The sequence below is a fragment of the Vitis vinifera genome, chromosome 2 (genome assembly GCF_030704535.1).
Source record: "Vitis vinifera cultivar Pinot Noir 40024 chromosome 2, ASM3070453v1".
NCBI classification, from domain to species: Eukaryota; Viridiplantae; Streptophyta; class Magnoliopsida; order Vitales; family Vitaceae; genus Vitis; species Vitis vinifera.
Window position 1 is genome coordinate 7717356 of NC_081806.1, and position 26746 is coordinate 7744101.

At 32.9% G+C, this 26746-nt stretch overlaps 1 protein-coding gene across 1 annotated transcript in view; it reads right to left on the reverse strand.

Annotated features, from left to right (window-relative positions):
• LOC100254039 (uncharacterized) overlaps positions 1 to 18994 on the reverse strand; it is a 56064-nt gene extending 37070 nt beyond the window's left edge. Inside the window, exons 1-4 of the mRNA XM_010665774.3 lie at positions 18802 to 18994; positions 11287 to 12352; positions 4298 to 4413; positions 750 to 958 (exon numbers count right to left, since the gene is read on the reverse strand). Of these exons, the coding sequence (XP_010664076.1) occupies positions 750 to 958; positions 4298 to 4413; positions 11287 to 12122 (1161 nt within the window). The 5' untranslated portion in view covers positions 12123 to 12352; positions 18802 to 18994. The remainder of the gene's footprint in view (positions 1 to 749; positions 959 to 4297; positions 4414 to 11286; positions 12353 to 18801) is intronic.
• Between the last annotated feature and the right edge of the window lie 7752 nt (positions 18995 to 26746).

Here is a 26746-nt window from a genome sequence, read left to right on the forward strand (position 1 = left end):
AAAAAAAGATATATTAATTATGACAAAAGTACAGGAGAAGGATGAGGGGTCCTCCCCAAAAAATACAGCATCTATCAGGTGGTGTGCCAGCAATGTATATTAAGCCGACTAGGGATAAATCCCTAACACCTCACCTCACACGTGACCTCTTCTCGCTTGCACACTCTATGTCAAGTGTGAGATTTAAACTCATGACCTCTTTAAAGCCAAGGCTTTGATATCATGTTAAGCTACCAATTTGATTCAAAAGCTCAACTACATAATAAGTTAACAATGTATATCAAACATACTTAGAATAAAGCTGTAACAGTTCCTAAGGAGATCTATAAAATAATTTAGTATGAGATCTCTCACAAGAGATTCAAATGCAAGGACTTTGAACAAGAGAAACAAATACTCAGTTGACATGCTTTAGTAATTTTAAACAAGTGTTTAAGAAGAAGAAACAGAAACATGCCCTGAATATAGGCAACAGCTGCCCACAAAAACAATTACTAACAAGCTGCAATTTTTATTTCCCATATTATACAGATTGCACAACTCTAGAGCAAACATTTTCCACATAGGCATCATGAGAAAAACATAAACAAATAAACACATAGATGAGATGGAAATACTTCAGGAAGCAGATAGGCAAAAAGGATATATCTTTATACCAACATTAACATGTCTCACAAAGAAATGAAAGTTTCATCCTTCAGCAAAAAAATAAAAATAAAAATATTTGAAAAGGACTAAGATTTGACAACCTGAACTCGGGTCCATAGTAAAGGAACCAAAACTTTTGCATTGTTCTCCACAAAAACATTTGACCATAGTGGGGTGGTAGGAAAATCCAGCAAAGGAGTTTCAGTTTCTGTTGTGATATTGTCATTGCCAACTCTTAAACTCAGTAGAGTTGCATCGAAGTATGTACCTGCTGCTCCAGCATTACCAGGACATCCAATACTCAAACCACCTGCAACAATGAAAACGGCTATTGTAGATTGACAGTTTAACATAAATTTTTCTGAAAGTTCCATCTTTCCACAGAATAACCTTTGTAAAACTGTAGGCATATAAAAGGAGATAGTCTTTTGGTAAAGTATTGACCAGAATTAAAGACAGGAACAATATGATGTTCACAGGCCCAAAATATACTAAATGCATAGAAACTGTTTATATTCAACAGGAAAAAAAATTATGAATATTTTAGCCAGAAAGGATAGAACTTAACACCCTTGGCATGGTATCTATCCAACAAAATACCAATTTCATAAGTATCTTATGTTGCAATATTGTAAATAGATATAATATGATTTTTTTAATACAAAACTGAGACATACTATTTTTTTTAAAAAAAAAAAAAACCAACAACAACAACAACAAAGAAGGGATGCAAAGAAGGATGAGATATCCTTTGAGAAGAAGACAAAGTCATCCTCAAATTCACCCCAAGTAAAGCCACATATAATCAACTAGGGAAGCCACCACCCTCCTTTCGGGCAAGAAGATTATCTTCGTGTCCAAAGAGATTAGGCTAAAGTAAATGCCAACAAATCTCTCATTCAAAATTAAAAAAAGAGGCCATGCCTTGTAACTCAGCTAAAGGGTTCTGGCTATCCTTGAAGATCTTAAAATTCCTCTGTTACCAAATAATAAAAAATGTGGCTAGCAATGCACAATGCCAAAGGACTGCTCACCTCACACCTATCAAATCCTTGAAAGGGAATATTCAACATGTTATGGAATCTCCTTTAAGGAAACCTATTGGACACCTGCTAAAGAGAATAAATTGCCGCATGTCCTGTGTACAGGACAATAATGAAAAAAATGGTCCATAAACTTCCCGTTCTCCTTGCAGCAAATACATATGGCAGAGCTAATAATTTTATAAGGTCTTATAAGGTAAAGAACATAATTGGTATTCACTCCCATGTGATTCAGTAGTTATGCAAATACTTTGACCTTCAAGAACATTTTAGAACTCAAAATTGATCTGGCTGGAGGAGAAGTGAAAGGAAAGGAGTAAAAAAAGGGACATAGAAGAAAAGAAGGCTGTCATGTCCAAAGAATGTTTCTCATCCAAAAGAGATAAAAGAGTATATCCAAAGTGATAGCAAGAGGGAACCAATATCATCAATTTCATAAGCATTAAAGTCTTGGCAGAAATTGAAATGCCAGGAATGTGGACTTATGGCAGGAGCAGAGCAACTAGATCTAGTTCCTACATCAGAATAGAGAATAAAGCTGAGGGTAGAAAGTACAAAGAGGAAGATCTCCCCACTAATCCTCCCACAAAAATCTGATATTAAGACCATTATTGACTCTGAATATACTCTTGCCTTTTAATGCCCTCGTATGCGATCCATGTACTTTGCTGTATTCTTTTTGATAGGCACTGTTAATATAATTTTTGCTTGCTTATCAAAAGAAAATTACTGACTCCAATTGTAAACAGATGAGAAATATCCAGTACTCCTAGGAAATAGCTTTACAAGCACAACATATCCAGTAGACTGCAATCAATAATTGCTTTTGATGACAGAATGCAGAGCTAAGTTTGTTCCCTAGGGAACATCTACAACCCATAGGATATGGTGTGTTTTCAGATGTCAAACAACATGTATGGCCTAGATGGTCACATTTAGTTGGATCTTTTTCCCTTTTGTTTTTTGATAGGCAAATAAGAAAATATATTAAAGGTGCCTAAGAGGAGGCACACCGAAATACACATGATGTATACATTAGTCGCCTAGGCTAAATAAGGAAAAGGTAAACAAAAAATAGACTCCCACTCCTTACTCGAGGTTCAGCCAATCTGCAATTCCATCATAGACATTGAATGGTCCTTTTATATACACCCTAACCCAATAAAAAACCTAAACATAAAATACGATTTGATTGTTTGGTCCGACTACTCGACGTCATTAAAAACCCTCCTATTTCTTTCCTTCCATAGAGTCTAGAACAAACACAAAGGAGCAACCATCCAAGCTTTTTTCCACTTCTTCCCCACAAATGAGCCATGCCAACTTAATAGTTCCTTCTAACTGAAGAGTGCATTGCATCACCTAGACCACTCTGAAATGAGAGAAGATCAGCTGCCACAACATTCTCATTTTGGAACACTGAACAAACAAATGATCCATTGATTATTCCTCACTTTTGCACAAGAAACATCTATTCAACAAAACCAAGTTCCATTCCAAGTCTCCCCACCTGAAAATTAAAAAATGCCTATGGATGTAACCACTACCAACCCTTTTAAGAAAACTAAAATCTCGGCTTCAATCGCCAACCCAACCCTGCTAGCTTGGAGAACATTCTGACCACACAGCCTATATGAGTCTAAAGACACCTCTAATTCCTAACTATCCTTGGTTTTGCAACAAAAACAAACACTAAAGGTTTTTTTTTTTTCTTTTTAATGTTTAAAGGCACATAGAGATTTTACAACAAAATTTTACGAACCTAAAATTTGCAACTTGACACCTAAAGATAATTTGACTGTTTCAAGGTTAACAAGAAGTAAATATGTAGTTGAAATTGCAAAGATCTCACACACACAAAAAGCCTCTATGCTCCCTACCTATTATTCCCTATCACTCAAATGAGGTAGCCTAATTATTAATTGTCTATGGATTGTTTAATTAGAAGCAAAAGGGTGCTCTTGTTACTAATGGAATTAAATTAATAGGATTAAGTCTCTTAAGACTGAGATAGTTGAAAATAAAAATAGGACCAAATATCCATTTGGCCCTATACCTACACAAGATAAATAGCATCCCATAAAAGAGGATCTCTTTTTGTTCATGATTCATAAGCCCATATGATTCAGCATCCCACACATACACGCACCTGTATATATATTAATATATACAGGATCAATGCAAATACTAATTAAGATTATAGAATTTTGTCTACAGTTAATTACTCAACTAAACAAAATGGCAATTTTTTAAATATTTGTTAATTAACCCTAATTTCAATGTCCAATACAAAGAAACAAGTGTTAAGACGCATAATTTGCAACATCATTAGTCAAGCCTCTAGAAATAAATACACAAATGTATACAGCATCTGATAACTATGGCTGCATCAAGTTAAAGAACTTAGCCATGGAGAAGTTGCTTCAGGAATAAGCACATGAAGGAATTATCCCTGTTAACAATTTCTAGAAGGCAGCCATTTAGATCTGTAAAGCAAGTTGAGACTCTTACAAAAGAATGAAATATTTATTAGCACTTGAATAAGGAACCAAAGCTTCTACTAGAAAGTAGAAACTACCAGATACAAACATGTGATCAGTACAAACCATGCACAGTGATTTTGACATCTTCTTGTATGCTATAACAATCCAGTGATATTCTTCCACCTCCACCTCCACCCCATCCACTACCACCTGCTGCACTTATAGTGCCATATCCCTTCCTATCCAAATAAATGATTAAGTAAATAGTTAGGGAGAAAAATCCACAGAAAGTCCACTAGATTACAATTACATAATTAATTTGTCATGGACGCAACATCTGCAACAAAAAATAAATGTAGTACAAAGAATGCTTGCAATGAGAGTTACTTGATCAGTAATCTTCAACAACATTGTCAAGGATTTTTTTTTTAAAGATAAAACCCTAAAACAAGTTGAAAAATGTATAAGAACACACCAAAGAAACCACATTATTTTCTCTTTTGCACCAAGAAACAACACATAAAGAAGGTCCAAGAGGTACACATTTTATGAAACTTACTAACTTAAATACGAAAGCCTTTTTTATATAAAGCAGCCAAACCATGCAAGAAATTGGAGTTCCTCGATGTGTACAAATAAGAGAAACTTATCAATTCTGAAAATGGTATACACTAAAGTGGCAATAGAAGATTTTAAGTACACACTTTATAGGAGCTATGCAGAGGACAACATTATTATGACATGCCAAAGGCACTGATCAATGATGACAAGATAGCATATCCGAGAAATCACCAAAAGTACATATGATATCCAAAAGTTAAAAACTGAGATGAGATTCCTCTTATCATTTGTTGGCAGATAACACCTTACCATTATGTAGGGCTAGTGCAGAACACATGAGATAATGGAAATGGGTGTTGACCTGTTTTGAGTTTGGGTAAGCCTTGAAATTAATTTGTAGAAGAGTGAGATGATTCACATTGGTGAGGTGGAGGGATGGGGCCTCCTTGTTCAGTTGTAGGGTTGGGTATCTCCCTGCCACATACTATAGATCACCTTTAGAAGTGACTCATGGGTCTTGTACAATGTGGGACTCAATAGAGAAGAGGTAAAGTGGATTGGCCTCTTGGAAGAAGAGGCACTTGTCTAAAAGGGAAAGATTGACCATCATTAAGAACACCCTCCTTTCCATCCTTCGAATGTATTTCATGTCCTTATCTATAATTCCCAAGAAAGTGAGAATCAGATTGGAGAAGACACAAAGAGAATTCTTATGGGGGAAGAGGAGAGAAAGGTACATCTAGTGAATTGAACTATGATATGCAAGGATAAAAAGTTTGGAGAAATGAAAATTAGAAAGTGGGATACTCTAAATAGTTCTCTATTAGGCAAATGGTTCTGGTGATATGTTTATGAGAATGATAGTCTATGAAGGAAGGTCACCCAGGAGCAGATCTCATTTCATAATTGGAAATGGAAAAAAAGGGGTCAAATTTTGGAAAGATAGGTGGTGTGAAAATTTAGCTTTGGAAGAAGACTTTCCATCATTATTTTCTATAGTCCCCGCCAAAGATTCATGGGTAGTTGAGGAGTGGAAGCAAGTTATGGAACGAGATTGGTGGAGCCCTCACTTTTCAAAACAGTTTCACAATTGGGAGCTTAAAGGAGTAACAGTCTTTTTTCAGAAACTGCATACAAGTTCAGTTAGGAGAGATGAGGATGATAGAATAGGGTGGAAGGAGCCCAAGTGTAGCAAGCTCTTCGTCAAATCCTTCTACGACTCCCTAGTCCAGGGTAGAAGAAAGCCTTTTCCCACAAGAGCTTAGTGCAGAATTCCTAGGTTTGTATGAAGGTGGGATATTTTACATGGGAAGTAACATAGAGAAAGATTTTAATGATCAATCAGCTTAAAAGAAAGGGAAGGATAATGTCAAATAGATGCTACATGCCCAAAATAGAGGAAGAATCAATTGATCATTTGCTCCTACATTGCCTTAAAGCAGGTATCCTGTGGTAGTTGGTGTTCTTTCTATTTGGTGTAGAGTATAGGTGATGTACTCTATGATAAACGGAACTTTATTGAGTTGGCATGAATCTTTCATGGGAAACAAATAGAAAAAACCTTAGAGGACAACTCCTTTGTGTTTGTTTTAGACGTTGTGAAAGGAAAGAACAAAAGGGCAATTGAAGACTTGGAACAATCAGAACGAATAAACAAATAAGCTCTCTTTTATGAATACTTCTTTGGAATGGGTCAAACTATATATGGATGTTATTCTTTGTAGTCCAGATATTTGTAAGTTGTGCATGAGGCATGGAAAATCAGCAAATCATCTTTTCCTACATTGTTCTTTGACATTGGGGTTATGGCACAGATTATTTCAGTTAGCCAAGATGGATTGGGTTCCCCCGAGGAGCATTTCCGACATGCTATCCATCACTTACAATGGCTTTGGTTTATCGAGGAGAGGGATAGTTTTATGGCAAGCTGCATGTATAGCTTTAATTTGGGTTGTGTGGCAGGAGAGAGATGCGAGGATTTTTTAGGATAAAGCAAGGAATCCAGAAAGTCTTTGGGATTCTATTTTTTTCCTTGCTTCCCTTTGGCCTTTTTGTTCCAAGGTTTTTAAGGGAACCCCCCTCATTGAGTTACAACTTGATTGGTTATCGGCGTGTAGCTTCGATGGGTTGGTTTAGCCTAGAGTAGTTGTTCGTTATTACAGTGTAATTTCTTATTTTTGGTTTCTTGTAGACTAGTTTTCTTTGGTGGGAGGATTCCTTATCCTTCTCTTGTACTTTTTTTCTATTAATATATTCCTTTGTCGTTTCCTATCAAAAAAAAAAATGTTATTCTTTGACCATGATAAGCTTTGTAGATTGGCTTAGCTCAAAGTAAGTAGAAAGGGTTTTATTTTTTTGTTCTTCTCTCTTTCTCTTGCTTGCCTATTTTAACAACAAATATATAAGTCATGTACACTTTACTGCACCATTTGCTTAGGCACTTTTAATATATATTTTTTCCTTTTGCCAATCAAAAGAAAGTGATACACCTACAATCCTTAAGTGTCTACGGAATGATGGAAGAGCAAAAAATAGAAGAAGTAAACGAAGAAGAAGAAAGGTGTTAAAATAATTGAGATGGTTAATTATATGAGAATAGCTAGGAACAGATCCATGAAAAAGTCAAACAGCATGTTTGTTTGTTTGGTACAAGAATAGATTCCCATTCAATGTATGTTTCATTCTAGAGATGACTAGTTAGTCATTTGAATACTATCCCTACCAATAGGGATCATCTCTCTGTAACTCAACAAGGTATATTCTCTATCCCAACCCCGTTGCAACTTGGACACAAAGATTTAAGTTAGCAAATAAGGACATGGATTTCAGCTCCACTACAACTTTAGACAACTGGTTGATGTTGGGATGTGGGATTTACTGCAATATGAAGATGATTATGGTTGAGTCAAGAATTTTGGAATTTGGGTTAGGAATAGGATTCGCATTTGTTTTCATTTCTAATAATAATAATCATGGTAATAGTAATAATATAATAATAAAAAATAATTAAAGAAAATTTACATTTAGGATTTTGGATTTAAGGTTAATCATGATTGATGGAGATTGAATTTAAAAATTAAAAATAATATATCAAAGAAAAGTTGCATTTGGAATTTTGAATTTGGGTTGATTATGATTGATGAATATTTTTGAAATCTAGGATTGGGATCTGGCCTTTGGACTTTGGGGGGTTATGTAGGAAAACACCAAGTTAAAACCTACAATCACATAACAGTGGGCCAAGCTTTCACCTTTTTACTATTTAAAACAAGGAAAGGAATAAAGCGCCAAGAAAGTAAAGCCTTCTAGAGTCCCACATAAAAATAAAAAATAAAGCCAATGGGTCTCACCAATAAAAATAAGTGAAGATGAGCAAACATCATGGAGTCCTGCCATTAAAGGATGCAAATAATGAAAAAATTCTAGTTGTTCATTTGCATTTTCATTTTACAACAATTAACCTTATTTATGATGCTTTAGAGCAACTAAATAATTAGATTTGGGTCTGGAGAGTCGCCTCATTGTGTATTTTTTGGACAACTTGGAAGGAAAGGAACCAAAGATCATTCGAGAAAACTGTTTCAATCATTGAAGGGCCCCTTCTTGATAAACTTGTCTGTCATGGGTTAGGATGAACATGGCAGAATATCAGTGCCTTTAATCGATTTTGTAAATTGGGTAAGATCTACATGAGGAAAGGAGTAATTTTTTTTTGTTGTCCCTCCTTCAAGCTACACCTTTTCATATCCTTTGTATACGACATATATACTTGGATGTATAGTGTTTAATTATAAATACATATTCTTTGTTTACTTATCCAAAAAAATATTAGTGTTTTCAATTTTATGGTAGTAATTTGGATACCAATACTGCCTTGAGTTTGATTCCCACAGATAGCGCCATTATCAAAAGCCATTTAAAAAAAATAATAGATTGAAGTAACTCCTTTGAATGGTAAAAGGAGCAAAGGGCAACAACTAGAACTCTTACAAAGGATGCAATCAAAAACATCAATAGACAAAACTCATTCAGTAGGCAATCATCATAATAGAGGTAACTAAGAGGTTGCCTAAAACAACAAGGGAAGAATTCTAAAAGTCGATCAACACTCTAATATTAAATATTAAGAAAACTGCAATCAAATGAAGTCACGATTCCTAGAAGAAGAGAAGCTTGGTGTTGAAAGTGGTTCATAAACTTCTTTCCAAGGATCCCCCTTCCCTTATGCACTTATGTTGTTGCAAGGTGTTCTTTATGTCTAATTGAAATCAAGTTCGAAACATCAAGTTTGAAGCCTTTGCTCCTAGTTGCAAATCTCATTTCATCTGGACGTGAAGAATGCATTTCAACAACAAAAAGGGATTCACAAAAATAAATTTCTATTCAGCCTCCTCCAACACTACACCTCTCATGTCCTAGAAATCCTAACTTAATATGACAGAAGTTTTCTTAATACTAGAATACTAATTGACTTATAGAATTATTTCCTGTTTTGTTTTAGAGAACTACTTTATTGCCACTATAATGGTAACTGTGAGCTCTATTGGTGTTTTTACTTGCAACCTTTGTGTGACTATTAATTGTAGTCCATTGCTCATATTGCTATCCAAGTGAGTTACTTCAATCTATCACCTTTTTTTTGTCAAATGGCTTCTAATTGTGGTGTTGTTTATGGGAATCAAAACCAATTGACTCAAAACAATATTGGTATCCAAATTACTACCATAAAATTCAATGAATCTAATTGTCTACTTTAGTCTAAATCTCTAATACTATGTTAAGCTACCAACTTTCCTAAAAGCTTAAATTGTTATAATATGGACCCAAAATATATATTAAGCTTACACCCTACTTCACATGCAGCCCTATACCCCTACATGATGGAATAAATCAACCGTAGCAGTAGATGAATAGTTGAAAATAGTAGCAATAGGAAAGACTAACTCAAGACCTCTAGTCCCAATATCATGTTAGAGAACAAATAATATGAAAAGAAAATGTATTTCTCTTCTCTTTTTATTAATTAGAAAATAACAAACCATAGTAGCAAATTTATATACTGCAACCCTATAATAACTCTATTGCTCAAATTACCATAATAACCTCAAAAATAATCTTTAACAAAAAAAAAATTCAAAAAAAGAAGAAACTTTTAGAAAATAGAAATTTCTTAAAAAATAAAAAATAAATAAGCTTGTAGAAAATAGAAGCTTTTAGAGAATAAAACCTTTTAGAAAATAGAAACTCCAAAAGTATGGCAACTAGGCCTCATTGGTTTAGTGGAGGTATACCTAGTTCTTTCGATCAGGCAGCCTTTTCTACCTCTTGTATAGCCTTCCTTGGTTAGTGGAGGTTTTCTTAGTTCTATTGATCAAGCTTGTACTTCATGGGGAGGATTTCTCATCCTTTTCATGTTTCTTTTCTCAATTAATACATATATTTTGTTTCTGATCAGAAAAAAAAAAAAAAGTATGGCAACTTCTTATAACAAGAAATATCTAGCAAAAAAAAAGTTTCCAAAGTCTAAATAAGACTCATTAAAACTAAATACTAGTAACTTTGACTTCAAATAACTCAAAGCATGGAAAGTTACCTAAATACTCTCTCTTTTCCTGAATAGACCTAAAGAAGTTCACCAAAATTAGGGCTAATCATGGTTTATAAGGCTTTTGATATATTGTAATTGGGGTGGCTGGGATTTGGGTTTGAAGACTTTAGATTTGGGGTTGAGTGAGGTTGATACTATAATCAGGATTGATAAATCATGAACTTTTAAAGACCATTGGACTAAAATTTAGTTAGCATACTCAATTTTCAATTTTTAACAGTTTTTGTGAGTTGATCTTAATAAACATTATAAATATATGAAATTTTCAAACATTTTTTAACAGACATTAATCGGTCTCTCTCTCTTCTTTTTTTTTTTTTTTTTTTGTGCGCAAAAATGAGAAAAAATCATTTAAGATGGTTCAATCAAGTGAATGATAAAACTCAGGCAGAAGTCATGTAAAAGGATAAGAGGAAGGACATAAAAAAACGTATTTCAACACAACCTGAAGACATGATACGCCTATGATTTAACTAAAGGCCAAAGATGGAGTTGAACAACCATGCAGCATTCACCAGCAAACTCATTGAGTTCACTCAGGGTGCAAGACTTGCTTACATGCATTGTCATCTTATTAAGTATCAGTAAGGATACAAGGCTTTGTTCTTGTCGTCATTGTTACAGAAAACTGTGAAAAATGTAGTTAAAACAGCTTCTTGCAAGTATGCTGGGAAAAGTTAACATGAACTCTTCAAGATCAGTTTAAACTTTTGATACCTACTTTGCCTATGTACAATGTTTTAGTGAATGAGTGATATGTGTGTGTGTGTGTGTGTGTGTGTGTGTGTCGGAGAAGGTCAAGTCAAGAATGAAATTGAAATTATCAAGTGCACATGTTCCTATTTTCAGTTGCTGGGCAGGGATCTCCACATTAAACACACTATGCGCATGCCAAAAGAAAGTAGAAGTATGAGATTAGTCTAAGTAGGCAGCATGTACTCACAGCTTTAGAGCATGTACCATGATACTTCCACCAGATCCTCCTCCCCTTCCGGGTCCTCCATTCCCTCCTTCTGCAGTTACAGATCCATTTAGATATAGTATGTCCCTCACCTTAAGCATGACACGCCCTCCACCATCCCCCCCAAACCGATTCTCAGCAGAGTTGCCACCACCCTTACTCCCATAACTCCATGGCTCAGACAAAGTAGACCAGGCATAAACATCACCACCCCAGAATTTTGTCCGATTACTTTTCAAGCAGGAAGCACCTCGGCCACCATGCCCTCCACCAGCTCCATCATAGCCAACTGGAGTACCACTAGTCTGAGGAGGCGGTGGTCCACCCAAAGATGATGTATTTACAGAAGAATATTGTTCCATAGTCAGATTAGCTGCAGAAAAAACTACTGACCCAGCAATAATGGCAGCATATTTGCCGATTTTTATATTGCCAGATACATTGAAACTTATTGAACAGCCCTCAGCAGGACATGTAATGGAAACATGAGGGAGTATCTCTAGGTTTCCCGTACCATATATATAAAGATCAGAATTCAAATACAAATTTGAATTCAGAAAACAGGTCGTGTTGAATGATCCAACACCTTCCAGGTCCTCACAAGATAATGAATCATTTGATGTGGATAAATCAGTTGATCTTTTAATATAAATAGAGTTATGGATTTCGGAACCAGATCCCAAGTAACCATGTAACCAGTTTCCGGACACAGAGCTTCTACCTCTAGACTGCACTGAAGTGAGAGCAAGCACAGACACAAAAAGAGATCCCAACAGAATGGACTGGCAAAGGCACCCATAAATTAACATGGGATGCATCACTTGTCACAGTAACAGAATTTAAAAGTATCTGACGAATGCATCTAGAACAGCATATAACTTTTAGGTTGCTGCTCAAACTCAATATGTTTAGTGTAGAAGCATACTTAATAGTAGAACATAGAGTTGCTTCAAACCGTCTTCAACTGTAGTCCCTCCTTTAGTGTTCTAAAATAGCAAGTTTCTGAAAATGTATCAATATTACAGCCCAGATGTGTTGAACTTTTAATCTGCCATTAAGACCATCAATTTAGATAAAAGCTAAAATATGAGGAAATAAAAAACCAAGCAAATAATAATCCAACAAGAACCACTATAATGAATTAGATCTTCTGTCATTGTTAATTGTGGCAATAGTAATGTTATATGGTGTAAAAACTGAGAGCAACTTCAAAAAAGATCCTTGGTTCCACTCAACAATATAAACACTGAAAACACAAACTCCACCTAGAAAACGGGGGTTGTTAGTAGTTTCATGTGTGCATATAACTTTGCTCAAGCATAAGCAAATATCTCAGAAAAAAATAAAAATAAAAAATCAGCAAAAGCAGTAAATAGAGGCAGGTCTTCCAGGGACACATTTCTACCCAATTCCAAGATCTTAGATCAAACTGATATATAGATTATCAGAAATTTGTAGCTCATGTGATAAATACTAAATCAATAATCTTTGAATTATTTCTATTCCTACAACTTTTTCTCATTTGAACCAATCATTTTGTTAAGATAACTGGATTTCAGCCAGTCTATTTATGCAAGTTGGAAACCTACATCTTCTAGATGTTTCCCAACAACCAATCTCAACTTCTAGAAATCAAGGATTTAAAGGGGCATATAGGGAAGACATATTAAACACATCAATCTAAATGTTAACATTTTTGGGCATTCTTTAGACCCTATGGCATTCTCTGCAGATATTACTCTCCCACTTTATTTTTATTTTTTATTTTTTATCAGAAATGAAGAAATATGAATTAATAATGGTAAAAATACAGAAGAAGCCTCTATAGTAGTAAGAGAATCCCACTTTATTTTTTTGATGGGTAAAATACGAAAATATATTAAAAGCCTTGGGAAAGAGTGCAACAATGTGCACACGTAGTATACAAAAAGCACCCAAAGGCAGAATGACAGAAAAGAGAACAACATGGGAAAACCAACCAGGCACACGACCTAACACCCAAGAAAAACAAGTTTTACCTAGCTAACTCTCAAACCCCCCACAACTCAACTTGAAATCCTCATTGAACAAGAGTTTGATCCCCATTGCTTCGCCCCTTGCCCCTAACTATCATAAAAACAAGTTTTACCTAGCTAACTCTCAAGCCCCCCACAACTCAACTTGAAATCCTCACTGAACAAGAGTTTGATCCCCATTGCTCCGCCCCTTGCCCCTAACTATCATAGGAGACCTATTATAGTTAGTTGAGCACTCCAACTTCCGAATCTCCCTCTCAAAATAGGAAGACGCGATTAGCTTCCTCTTCCGCCCCGAAGTCTTGACACCATGCCCTCTCCTTGCATCCATCATCCTCAAAAGGGAGATAATCTCCTTTTCAGAAACCATCACTAGCATCCCCACATAGCTATTGAAATTAATCAGCTTATTACATACCATCCAAAGGATGCACCTCCCCCGTCGAACGGCAACCTAACTTCAACTTGGAAGACCATGACTCCTCAAATCTAACAATGACATCCTCACAAAAAAGGCCTTCCACAATGTTCTGTGGAAACTCTAGTAGAGAACCATCCTTGAAAAACAACTTAAGTGGTTGATTTCCTTCTCCCAAAGCCTCACCAAGAAGCCCCTCTTTCAAATGAGACTTCTTCTTCAAGTCACGACCGTCTACCACAAGTTGATTCAAAGTCCAACCACCATCAACTATTGACCTAACCATTGAAACCTCAGATGAAGAAAAAGGGAACAGCCCTACCTAAAGAAAAGGGACTCCTACCTTCAAACCCTATTGCCTTAGCCAATAAAGCCTCATCAACTCCCAAAACCCTTTCCTTAGAACCCTAAACCCACTCTTGTAAAAGGGATCAACGAAAACCTCGTCATTGCTGCCTTTCTCTCTATTGGACGGAGAGTGTTGGAAGCTCTTCTTGACTTTCTTAAGCATTTTTTTTTTATAGGTAAACCAATTGTATTAAAAGTGCCTAAAGCATACATGATATATACAAGGCCAAAAAAAAAATGAGGGATACACAAAAAAAAACACTCTTCCATCACTTATAGCCCAACCAATCTATAAAATCAAATAAAGACAATGAGCTAGACCCTAAATGTACCTTAATCCACTCCAAAAACATGTATATAAAGGAGCATAAAATAGCTTGATTTGTCAATTCAGAATCTTAAAAGGCTCTTTGATTTTTCTCCCTCCATAAGGTTTAAAATAAGCACAAAGGAGTTGCTTTCTAGACCTCTTTTCTTCCCAACAAAGACACCCCACCAGCTAAGGAGAGCATCCTTAATTAAGGAAAGCATTACTCATTGTATATTAAAAAAGCAAAAATAAGATGTCACAGCATGATTGCCTTAGGATAGTAAAGGAAGATACGGTTTGTTAACTCCTCATCACCCTTGCACAAATAATATCTGCTTGAAAGACACCAATCCCTCCTTTTTTAGCTAACCTAGAGTTAGAATTTTTTCACAAACTGTTTTCTAAGCAAAAAAAGCTAACTCTCATAGGGACCAAGGGATTCCACACTATGCTTGTGGGGAACCCTTTTGAAAAGCGACTTGCTAAGGAGGAGAAAAAGGATTTAACTATAAAGGTGCCTCACTTTGACAACCACCAAACCATAACATCCTTAGCATCTCCTTTAATCACTTGCCCTTGCAACCTTCTAAGCAACTCTTCCACCTCTACCAATTCTCAATCATTTATCTATCTTGTGAACCCTGGATTCTAGAAACCAACTTCCCCAACCTATTCCCATCAATGGCTATTGAAAAAAACTCTAGGAAAACCACAACCAAGGGCTCCTCCCCACACCCTCCTGCCATTTCCCACCCTAAAACCAACCCTGTTGTTGAATCCCTTCCACCAACTTTGGATAGCCTTCCAAAGGCCCACCACATAGCCTTCCCTTGAAGCTCTGGAACACCATCCCCCTTCTTTCTTTTCATACTTCCCTATAATCACCTATTTCCAAAGGGGTCCGTTCTTAGAAGCAAATCTCCAACACCATTTCCTAAGAAAGGCCTTATTCAAAGAAGACAACTTTCTAACACCCAGACACACATCCTTCTTATCCAAACAAACTATTGACCAGTTCACAAGGTGAGGCCTTCTTTGGAGCTCTCCTCCCCCCCAAAGGAAGTCCCTTTGGAGCTTCTCTAATCTAAGAATCACATTAGAAGAGATTACAAATAAAGACATGTAATAGATTGGCAGGCTAGATAAAGTGTTCTTTAATAAAGTTAATCTTTCTCTTTATGATAAGTACTGCCTCTTCCACAAAGCAAGTCTTTTCTGAAATCTTTCCTTCATTGCATCCCACGCTTGTACAAACTTGAAGGAAGCTCCCAAAGGGAGGCCCAAATAAATAGAGGAAAGAGTCCACTTTGCACCTCACCACCCTAGCCAAATCCTCTGTATTAGAAACCTCCCCCATTAGGATTAACTCACCTTTATCCAAATTAATTTTTAAACCAAAAATCGCCTCAAAGTTTGCCAAAAGTAATAGCCCTTAATCCATCCTTTGTCAGCTTGCCAAAGCTCTTTTCTAACCTAGACTTCAACTTAACTGTTCTAGGTTGGCCTAATAAAAAGCCTTTGGCAAAACTTGAAGAACTGAGTTGGCTTGTGACACACAAGCTTGCTTTGACTAGGAGAGCTAGATCTGTAGATGGGTAGGGCTTTTGAAAACATGAGCCACACGCCTCCTTGTCTTTAGGAACCAAGGTGCCTAACAACCCAACAAGAACCTCATCAAGGTGCACTGAGGGCATAGAATCTACACAACATGGTTGACGACCAACAAATCGTTGTTGTCATCATGCCGAAAAACTAGTACTCATCGTTGTTGCGTATGCAGGGAGACTTGACTCCTCTAGTGACACCATTAAGACCTCTCCTACTTGTTTCTCTTCCTCCTTTCCCACTCTCCCACCCACATGTGAATTACACTCACCAGCATTCCTAACCTTTGGATCTTTGCACCTTTCCTTAGAGACCATCATCATCAACCATAGTGGAATCTACCACCATAGCTAGGCTTCAAAAACATGTACTCCATCCACAACATGCAACTTACTCAAAACCTTCCTCCTATTGGATTCTACAAGATTCCTAGTCCACTGTAGATGATGCCTCTCCCTCATCTCCTCATCTACTACCACGAAACCTTCACAAGCATCATTGAACCTCTTAAAGAGCTCTTTCTCCCCACAAATGCAACAATAACCCTAACACTCTCACCCAAACCTCTTTGGCACAAAACCCATCCCTAAAATAGACTACATCTAGCCTCCACCAATCCAATTGCAAAATTTTCCCCTCAAATCAATGATTTCCCAAAAGCCAAATCCTTTCTACTTCGAAGGCATTATCAAACTCGAAAAAAATAAGAAAGCCCCCCAGCAAAGACAAGTGAAAATTAATTTTCAATCTCCAAGAATGCCTAGCTCATGCTTTCAAAGAGCCTAAATCCAACACCTGGTTAGAAAAATCACCCTATCTCCCTACCAAGCACTTCTTAAGAAGTTTTGAATATTTCAACACCTCCTCAATTACACTCTAAAACTAAACACCTCACCTAACTCCCTTTGTCCTCTGTTCACCAACTTCTGCCCTTTGGGGATGCTCCTCCCCCTCCACTTTTCACCAATTGTCTGACAACCACTTTGGTGACTCCATAGGTCTGTGCACCGAAACAACACCAATGCTCCTCATCTTTTAGGCAAGGGTCTTCCATCCCCCTGACCATCCCTTCCTTCAAGAAAAACTAAGGAGAACCTTTTCTCCTCCAAAGACAACACAGAGCAAAGCAACAAATCTACCTGCCTTATCACTATGAAAGTCTAACTTATAACCCCTTCCGCCTTCCCATATTGAAGAACTTTCCAAACTTCCCTTCAGAGTAAGCTTCTACCCCCTCCAGCAACCAAGCTAGGACCCCTCTCACCAAATCTAATTCAAGTGGAAAACTACCCCTCTCCACTATCTCCCACTTATATGGTCAACTATTTAAAATTTATCTGAAAAAATGTTTCAAACATTATATATATATATATAGTTCACAAACTCAAAAAGACCAATCTAAAAACCTGCAATGATTTCTATGCAATTTTCTTATATAATTCATATCATTCACTTACTCCATTACAGGTGTCTTTGAGACATTGAAGTGTGTTACTTGATAGAGACAACTTCAAACATGCATTTCTTTGACACAAATTGAGGAACAACACATAGATACTCATCCTTGTCTTCAATTTTATAACACACTATCTTTCATCATATAGATTCCCAGTACCATATAGGAGTCAACAAGAAGTTATGCTTCAGCTACCAAAAGACTATATTATTTTCCAGGGTTTATGACAAATTTTCAGCATGCATATAAGGCAAAACACAACTTAAAGTGTACATAGATCATCAATTAAATATTCTGATTTATGCCTTTTTTGGACTCTATGGAAAGAAAGAAATAGAAGGTCATTTCAAGATGTTGAGCAATCAAATCAAGCAATTAAATATTCTTTATGACTCCTTTTTTGGAATGGGTTAAAGTGTACATAGATCATCAATCAATGTCCATAATAGGCTTTGTTGACTGGTTGGGCTTCAAGCAAACTACCGTAAATAAAGGAGGCATGTGTGGAGTGGGAGGTTGTTTTTTGTTTCTCATTCCTTGGTTAGCCTTTTGGCTCATATTATACACATCGTGTGAAACTCGGTATGCCATATCTAAGGCGCCACTAATATACTCTTTTATTGGCTATCAAAAAGACTAAACTTTAGCCACTTCCATACTGAGATTGTAGAAGTGAAAAGAAGCTCAATTGCATTACAACACTGAATTGCTGAGGTGCCCAATTTTGATGGTACGTCCTAACTTTTTTCTCATGATAATAACAACGCCTACAACAAGCCTTGCAAAATTAAGCTTCATAATGAACGATTTTTATTCATCCTCTCCATACAGTAAGACAACTGGACACAAAGCCTGGAGCAGATGCAGTAATATTTGTAGTAGATTTAGGGTACTTCAAACAAACAAATGTACTCAGAAAAGCAAGACAGTAAAGAATCGATTATTTTGTAACTTATATTTATAGAAAACCTTCAAAGAACAGCCCTAACTGATATGAATATTCAACATTATTTTATGATCTCATTTACGAGTTCACAACATCGAATAAACTTATGCACAAAGCCCATCCACGTACATTTAGAGACAATAATTGAGCGCGCAATGCAGATCACTTACAAGAATCATCATCAAACCTAAACTTGAATTCTTAAACAGAGGAAGCAAGCAAACACTTAACAAAACTCTCGTGAGATCTGTCATCTCATTCACCGATTTCCATTTCACTACGAAAATCGCACATCACGGAACTCATCCAAACAACAGACACCAAAACCTCATACAATTATCACAAAATAGACATTCACATAAAAACAACAGAGAAATGAAAAAGAGAAAGAAAGCGTACCGTTTTCAGATAGAAAGTGAGAGACAATTTTGGAAAAATCGCATGGAATGTAAGAGAATTTAGGTTTTTCCACTTCACTCAAGTCAGTTGGGTAGTGAAATCGTTAGTTCCATTTTCTTTCATTTTCTCTCCCTTTCTTGGCTTTTCCTTTTCTTGCTGTCTTTCTTCTGCTGAGAGTCTGTACGAGTCTAAGCCACGTTTGCATAGCTGGACTCCCATAAAGATATCAGCATCACCAGTGCCCTTGTGTGATCTGGACTCTTTCATTCCAATCCACCCTTCATTTTTAATGTTATTTTCGAAACTACCACTCCATCTGTTTTCCTCCGTACGCTACGTAATCTCTGGGTTGAAAATTAAATTAAATTCATAGATTTTGTTTTCCACATAAAAATGTCAAAAATACTAAAATAGTAAGTCTATTTAACTGTACAACATTGCTTTTATTATTAAAAAAAAAACATAAACATAATTTAAATTATTATTATAATAATATTATATTAATCATAGATTTATTGTTTATATCAAAATAGTATAAGCTTATTCCAAATATTTCATTAGACATATTAACATAAATGTGATTATTTATATTTTAGAGAAATTAAAGAACAAAAAGAAAAAAATCATGTTTTTTTAAAAAATTTATTGATTGAAGCTATATTCTACCCTTCATCATAAATGTTGTTACCTTCTTGTTACTTCTTCCTATTGAAAGTAAAGGGTTATGTAAAAATGACAAATTTTCTCAAAATTCGGGGTAATTTGTCTCCTACTTCTTGTCAAATTTTGTGTAAATTTAAATGATATAGACAATAATATAATATTTAGAGCAAAATAATAAATTTATTATTAAATTGGTCCTCGTATGAACTCAACAATTCCTTGAGGTAAAGTTAATAAAAGCACTAATCATAAAAATTATTGGATTTGATGAATCTAATAACAGAGAAAAAGAAATTCATAAAAACAATTTTCATTTTATTATATGACATATTCTGTCATTAATCATAAATATCACTATCTTTTTTATACTTCTTATGAGAGGTCAAAGGTAAGATAAGAATCACAATATTTTATTAACCCACTACTTCTAACACATCAAGTTTGGGGTAAATTTAAACGGTATAAACAAGTTTTTTATTGATTAAAAAACTCCATATGATAATGTATTTTATAGATATAAACTCTATCGGGCAATTTTAGCGGAGTCAATAATATAATATTTAGAGGAAAATAATAAATTTATTATTAAACCGGTCCTTGTATGAACTTGACGACTCTTTGAGGCAAAATTTTATAAAATAAAAGCATTAAAGATAAAGTTTATTGACTTTAATGAATCTAATAATAAAAAACAAAAATCTTAAAAGCAATATTTATTTTATTGCATGATATATTCTTTCGTTATTCATAAATGTCGTTCCCTTCTCGATGCTTCTTCCCACGAGAAGTCAAGGGTTAGGTAAGAATGATAATTTTTTTTTTCTAAAATTCAGATATTTATCACCTCCTACTCCTAATACGTCAAATTTATGACAAATATAAATAGTTTATACCAATTGCGAGATGACTGAAAAACCCAAATCGGGTTCATAGGATATTGCTCAACCTATCCCATCCTACCCCAATTATTATTTCATTACTTGTTTTATGCATAATTACCAAGTTATTGTTAAATAAATCATATTCCAATGCTCACTACACAACTTCTATAACACTAATAAATTTTACTATTGTAACAAAAATGACACATTTACTATGGAATATGGCACTCATATGTTTTACTATTGTAACAACAATGATACATCTACTATGGAATCTATCTTACGTACTTCTTCATTTTCTTTTATATTTTTTTGGAAGTCAAACATCATTTTGGATTTTTTATATATTTTTTTCTATTCTATTAACAATCGAATAATTTAAATTATACTTGTAATTTTACATCTAATCTATCATTTTTAATATATTTATTGGAAACCAAGCATTGCCTTTGGGGGTTTTATTTAAGATTTTTTGTGGCAACCAAACATTATTATAAATAATTTTTTTCTTCATTTTGTTTATATTTTTAACCATTGAATATTTTGAATATTGTTTTCTATTGGTAATATGTATTTATTTTGGCAGAAATTCTTAAATTTTCCTTCACTATCCCAAATTTCATTTTATTTGGTGCATTTTAAAATGCTTTAATCCCAAATCTTTTTTTTTTCTTTTGCGGTTGAAAGGTTAGATATATATGTGCACACACACACGGTGAGACCAATGTCTCATTATTATTATTATTATTTTGGTAAAACTTTAAAATAATAAAAATAGATTATTAAGTATAATTTTTAAAATTACTTTCATATGTTTAATTTAACAATAAATTAACAAAAATATCAATATTATTTCTCACACATATTTGTTGAAATGCATAATATATTAGTAGGTCGAAAAATTATATTATTACTTTCTTTATAAATTTATTTTAAGATCTGTTTTGATAGTGATTTTAATAAACGCTTATAATATTTTTAACACTTGAAAATTTTCATCATTTAAGTATTAAAAAAACTAAAGACGTTTTTTAAAATTATTGTCAAACACATTTTTAAGTCATTTTTCAATTACTTCTATTTGGTTTTGTTTGAATATTGTTATTTATAGAAATCGATGAATGTATTTTAAGTCATTTATAAAATATTCTATTTTGAGGAAGAAACTACATATTTTTTGTTAAAATGAAAATTTTATTTTATTTCCCAAAAAAAAAATTAAAGAAAGAAAAAAATATTAAGAAAAATTATTTTTTCATATATGATTGTATTACAAAATAAAAAATAGAAAAGAAAAAAGAAAATCACGCTTAAAATTAATTAGAAACTTATGAATTTTCAAATCATTTAATTTTTATATGGAAAAGTTAAAATAAGTTAAATGAGTTTAAAATAAAATATTAATTTTAAATTAAAATTTTATTTTTCTTCTAATTTTTCTCACTATTTAGATTTTATATTATTTATGTAGATAAATATGTATCTAATTTTATAAAATAATATATATTTTTTTAGAAAATGCAAGGAAAACACGATACAAAAAGAAAGTCTACAGGAAAAAAAATTTAAAAAAAGAAAAAAATAAATCTAATTAGTTTTGAAAATCAAACATAATGGAAAAGTTTTTAGGAAATAAAATTTTTCATATTTGATTTATCATAATACATGTATTAAAATTATTGATTCTTTACATGAAAATAAATAAATATTTTTAAAATATATCTAAATTTATTTTTAATTTTTCTAATTTTTTATTTACTTCTATTTTTTCTCGCAATATTTTCTTTCAAAGCTTTCAATAAGCATGTCTATGTTCAAGGATCTAAGATTCTAAGCGTCTCCTGCCTTAACAAATAACAATTCGTGTCAGACGAGGGTAAAACCGATATTTGGGCTAATAACGTGGGCTTCTATTTTGAGGACCCTCTCAACAAACGTAACCGTTTGATAATTTATTCCCCAAATATTTTATTCCTTTGGAAGGTGGGTCCCAGATTCCCGCTCTCCGTGCTCAAGAAGATCGAGGACGCAGTAGTCACGTCCCATTTGACCACAAAATCATAGCCCATCATCATGCACTATTATGATACCACACGGCATCTCTTCATTTCTCTTGTCTTCTCATTCATTAATCTAATAAACTATGGTCACATAAGAAATCATAGCATAAAAATTATTCAAAAAAATTAATCTTCGTTCACAGCCACATCAACGCTATATGAATAGGCAAGACACGTGGACCTGAGGGCCCACGTGGCATTATAAATCAGTTATTAAAATGGAGAATTATGCTATTGTGTTGAATATTGCATATAAAGTTTCTTAAATTAATATAAAAATCTTCATTGTTGTAGGCAGAAAGTTTTTGAAAGTCTCTCTCTCATCCGTTGCTAGCACACTATCATGATTTGCAAAATATTGTTAAAATATTTTCAAAATGTCAGATATGATTTTAAACAAGACTGAAAGATAAGTCCTCTTTATTTCAATGTTCATATCCGATAATCACTACCACTTTAGCGGTTTAACTTACAATTCCTCATTTGGTATTTAATTATCTTACTTTATGCACAATGCGATGCGAGGCTAGGTATACGAAGGGGTGGCACGATTTTTTAGGCCATGACAAATCCGAGAAAGTCACCAAAGGCACAGGCACAACTGAGGAAGGTTCGTTTCCGCAAGCGTCCGAGAGGTCAGGAGCTGCCAGCTCGCTCATGATGTCTCCTAGTACAGGAAATAACACCATCCCTCGCACTTTCCTACTTGCCCATTCGCCACCCATCCCTTTCTCCCTTTATGTAAATTCTATTTTTTATGGCCAGCTAAAAAGAGTTTTTATGGCGGTAGTAATTTGGGTACGTTGGTGCGACGTAACCGACATTTGAACGAATTTCTACTAGGGATGCAATGAGCCTGGTTTCGTATCATTTATTTAAAATAATTATCATTTCTCCCTTATTAAAAAAAACATTTAATATGGACATACAGTCTATCTATCATATTTAACTTTGAAAAAAATAAAAAATAAAATTATTTAATTGTTTTAATTATATTAAAATAAATATATTTTATAATAATTAAAATATTATAATTTTTTATAACTCATTTTATTAATAAATATTATTATTAGTATTATTAAAAATAAATAAATAAAAATTAAATTAAATTAATTTTATGTAGGACGAGATAATCTAATATCCGAATTTATCCTAGATTTTTTTAAAAAAAATTTAAACCTTATTTCATTTATTATCATTCCTTAGGATAATCATTTTTAATAATTGAATTAATGGATAATTATTTTTAATATTTGATTTGACATGTAATAAATATCTCATATATATATATATATATATAAATTTAATTTAAAATAAATTCTGATAATTAACTCTATATAAAAAATAAAAATCAACATGCATTAAAAAAATTAAAATGATAGTATCTCACCCAAAATGAATCAGAATTCAATTTTTTAATTATCATAAAGTTTTTACTTTAATTTAAATGCCGTCATTTTAAATATTACCATAAATCATATTTAATATCTCCTTTTCTTATTTTTTTAACTTTGCGGCATGGGATTCGGTGAAATCTCATCCTGTTGGTCCACGCCTGTCACTCTCAAGGAGCGATATCCCTACACGACCTTGTCAGTAACATCTTTTCAATCACACCATTCACCGTCAAATCTCTGCCTCTGGAACATGAACACACTAGCTACCGACGTATTGGGCCGAGTATTTGTTGTGGATCCACGTCCGATCCAACTAAACAAACCCAATCCGGCCCATTCATTTACAATACAATTGGGCTTTTGCTGAAGAAACTTCGAATCGTGTGGCCCAGACATGGATGAACGGGCTGGGAATTTTGGATTATCAAATTAGATTTGTAGAAGGTAAAACGAAAAAGGAAAATACAAATAAAATTCAAATTTATTATTTTTTTAACTATAGTTTTAATTTTATTCCTTACATACATAATTAATAAAATTAATCTAATTATCCCTATTATTCTTCTTATTTTTCACGATAAATATTCCTTTCCACTCAAGTGCCCATGATGGCATTCATGGAGTGGATCCGTGAGGTGTCAAAGCTCTTCATATCATTTTTTTTTTAAGTCACTCCTTGCTACAAGAGAAGGATTGTTTGTCAAGGTGAAAAGGGGATTTTTGACATAGTTTTAAAAAATATTTTCTAAACTAATTCTAAAAATACTCTTTGTCAAGTGGGAAAGAGAAAAATAAAAATCATTATTTTATTTTAAAATTGTCTCTTCAAAAGACAATTTATTTCCTTTTAAAAAAAATATAACAAAATTATTTCCTTTGAAATACAATTTTTAAAATTTCTTTTAAAAAAATTTATAGGTAAAAATTGTCTCTGAATAGATGATTTTTGAAAAAAATAAAAAACAAAAAATAAAAAATAAAATTTAATTAATTAGGGAGAAATCGTCTCTTGGTGAAAAAAAAATTATGGCGAAATAGTCTCTCTTCAAGAAGGCTTCTTAATTTTTTTTTTTTAAAAAGGAAAAAAAAATCATTTCTTTAAGTGACTATTTTAGAAAATTCATTTTTTCATTTTTTTTCAATAATATTTTAACTAATAATATATATATATATATATAATTGATTTTATTTACTAAATTTAATATCTAAAAATAATTGTAATTATTGAGATATTTATCAACAATAATATTTATAAAATATAAATTATGTTAACATCCTATATTTAAAAATATTATTTTAAATTAAATTAGATATTGATTTAAAAAATATTTTGTTCTTTATCTTTAATTTTATCTTTAAATTAATTCAATTGATTATAACTAATAAAATTAATTTAGTTTTATATTTTTGTATTTATAATGTAAATAATATTTATATGTTACTTTTTGTTTCTTTTACTTCCAGATTTAAATATATTATGTAAAAATTGAGTTTATAAAAAACAAAGTTATTATTTATTTATTTTTTAATTTTATTAAATAATTATTTACAAAATAAATAATTTTGTTTTGTTTTAACTTTTAAATTAATTTTATTAGATAAGATTTGAAATAAAAAGTATTATTCTTTAATTTAAAATTTAACTATAAAAGGAATAAAATATAGAAAAATAATTCATTTATTATTCAACAAATTAATTTTAAATAAAAATTTCAACATCAAGAGATATAAATTTTTTTTGAGTATTAATCAGTTTTCAAAGGAATACTAATCATTTGTATATTTTCCTTCTCTTATAAATTTTGTTGTAGGAATTTGGTTTGAAGAAGAAGATGTCATAATCATATATATATATATATATATATATATATATAATAAAAGTTAATTTTGTTTTTTTTTTTTTTTTCATTTTTCTCCTCTTTGATACATAAAAAATTTACTTTCTAAAAAGATAAATTATAATATTTATTTATTTATAATTATATATTTTTTAATATAATTAAAAATAAAAATATTATAGGGGACTGCATGGGCCAGATTGGGGAAATTGACGTATGCGTTGCCCCATTTGTTTATTTGTTTGAGATGAAGATAAGGATATGTTTAAATAACAATAACTTCACGTAGGATGATTCGTCTCGTTCTTATCCCGGATAGCTTAGGCTGGAATTTCAAAACGGGCACCGGCCCAGACCCACACATTTATAATATTCCAAAATCAGCCTGAAATTTCTTTAGGAATTTTAAGAGGCCAAAACAAAAGCAATCAAGGTTTCATCTTTTATACAAAAGAAAAGTTGGAAATATAAAATATAATACTGATTAAATAAGAGAATTTCAATTTTTTTTCCTTTTTCTTAGCCTTTTTACGAGTTTTTATCATGTTCTAAAATCCTGTTTCTTTGAAAAGAAATATTGTGTTCTATATTTGGATGGTTATGATAATTCTGTTTTTTTTTTTTTTTTGAAACTTTTTTATTTAAGCTAGTTTTGGTTTTCTGGAGGTAAAAAAACTAATTTTTTTTTTAATGTTTAGTTTTATTAAAAATAATTAAAAGCTTATACATTTTTAATATTTAAAAAAAGTGAAATGAGTTTAAGATAACAAATAAAAATAATTTATTATATTACAACTAATTTTTATTTTTTGATTTCACTTTTTTCATCCATTTTCTTTCTTTAGTAATTTCTCACAATTTGTTCAAGAACCAAAGATAGGCTTAATAATTAATACCAAGTTAAAATTTTCTTATTATTTTTGGTTTTCAAAGTTCTCATTTGAATATTTGCTATTACCATCAAGATCCGATAATCGCTTGTCCAGGCTTGCGCCCCAAGTTTTGCAGCGATTGCCATCCCTCTTAGTCAAAATGCCCGCCTAGATATAAGTAATGTGATTCAACGCCATTCATTTCTAAGACTAGTTAATTTGGTAGGTGGGTTG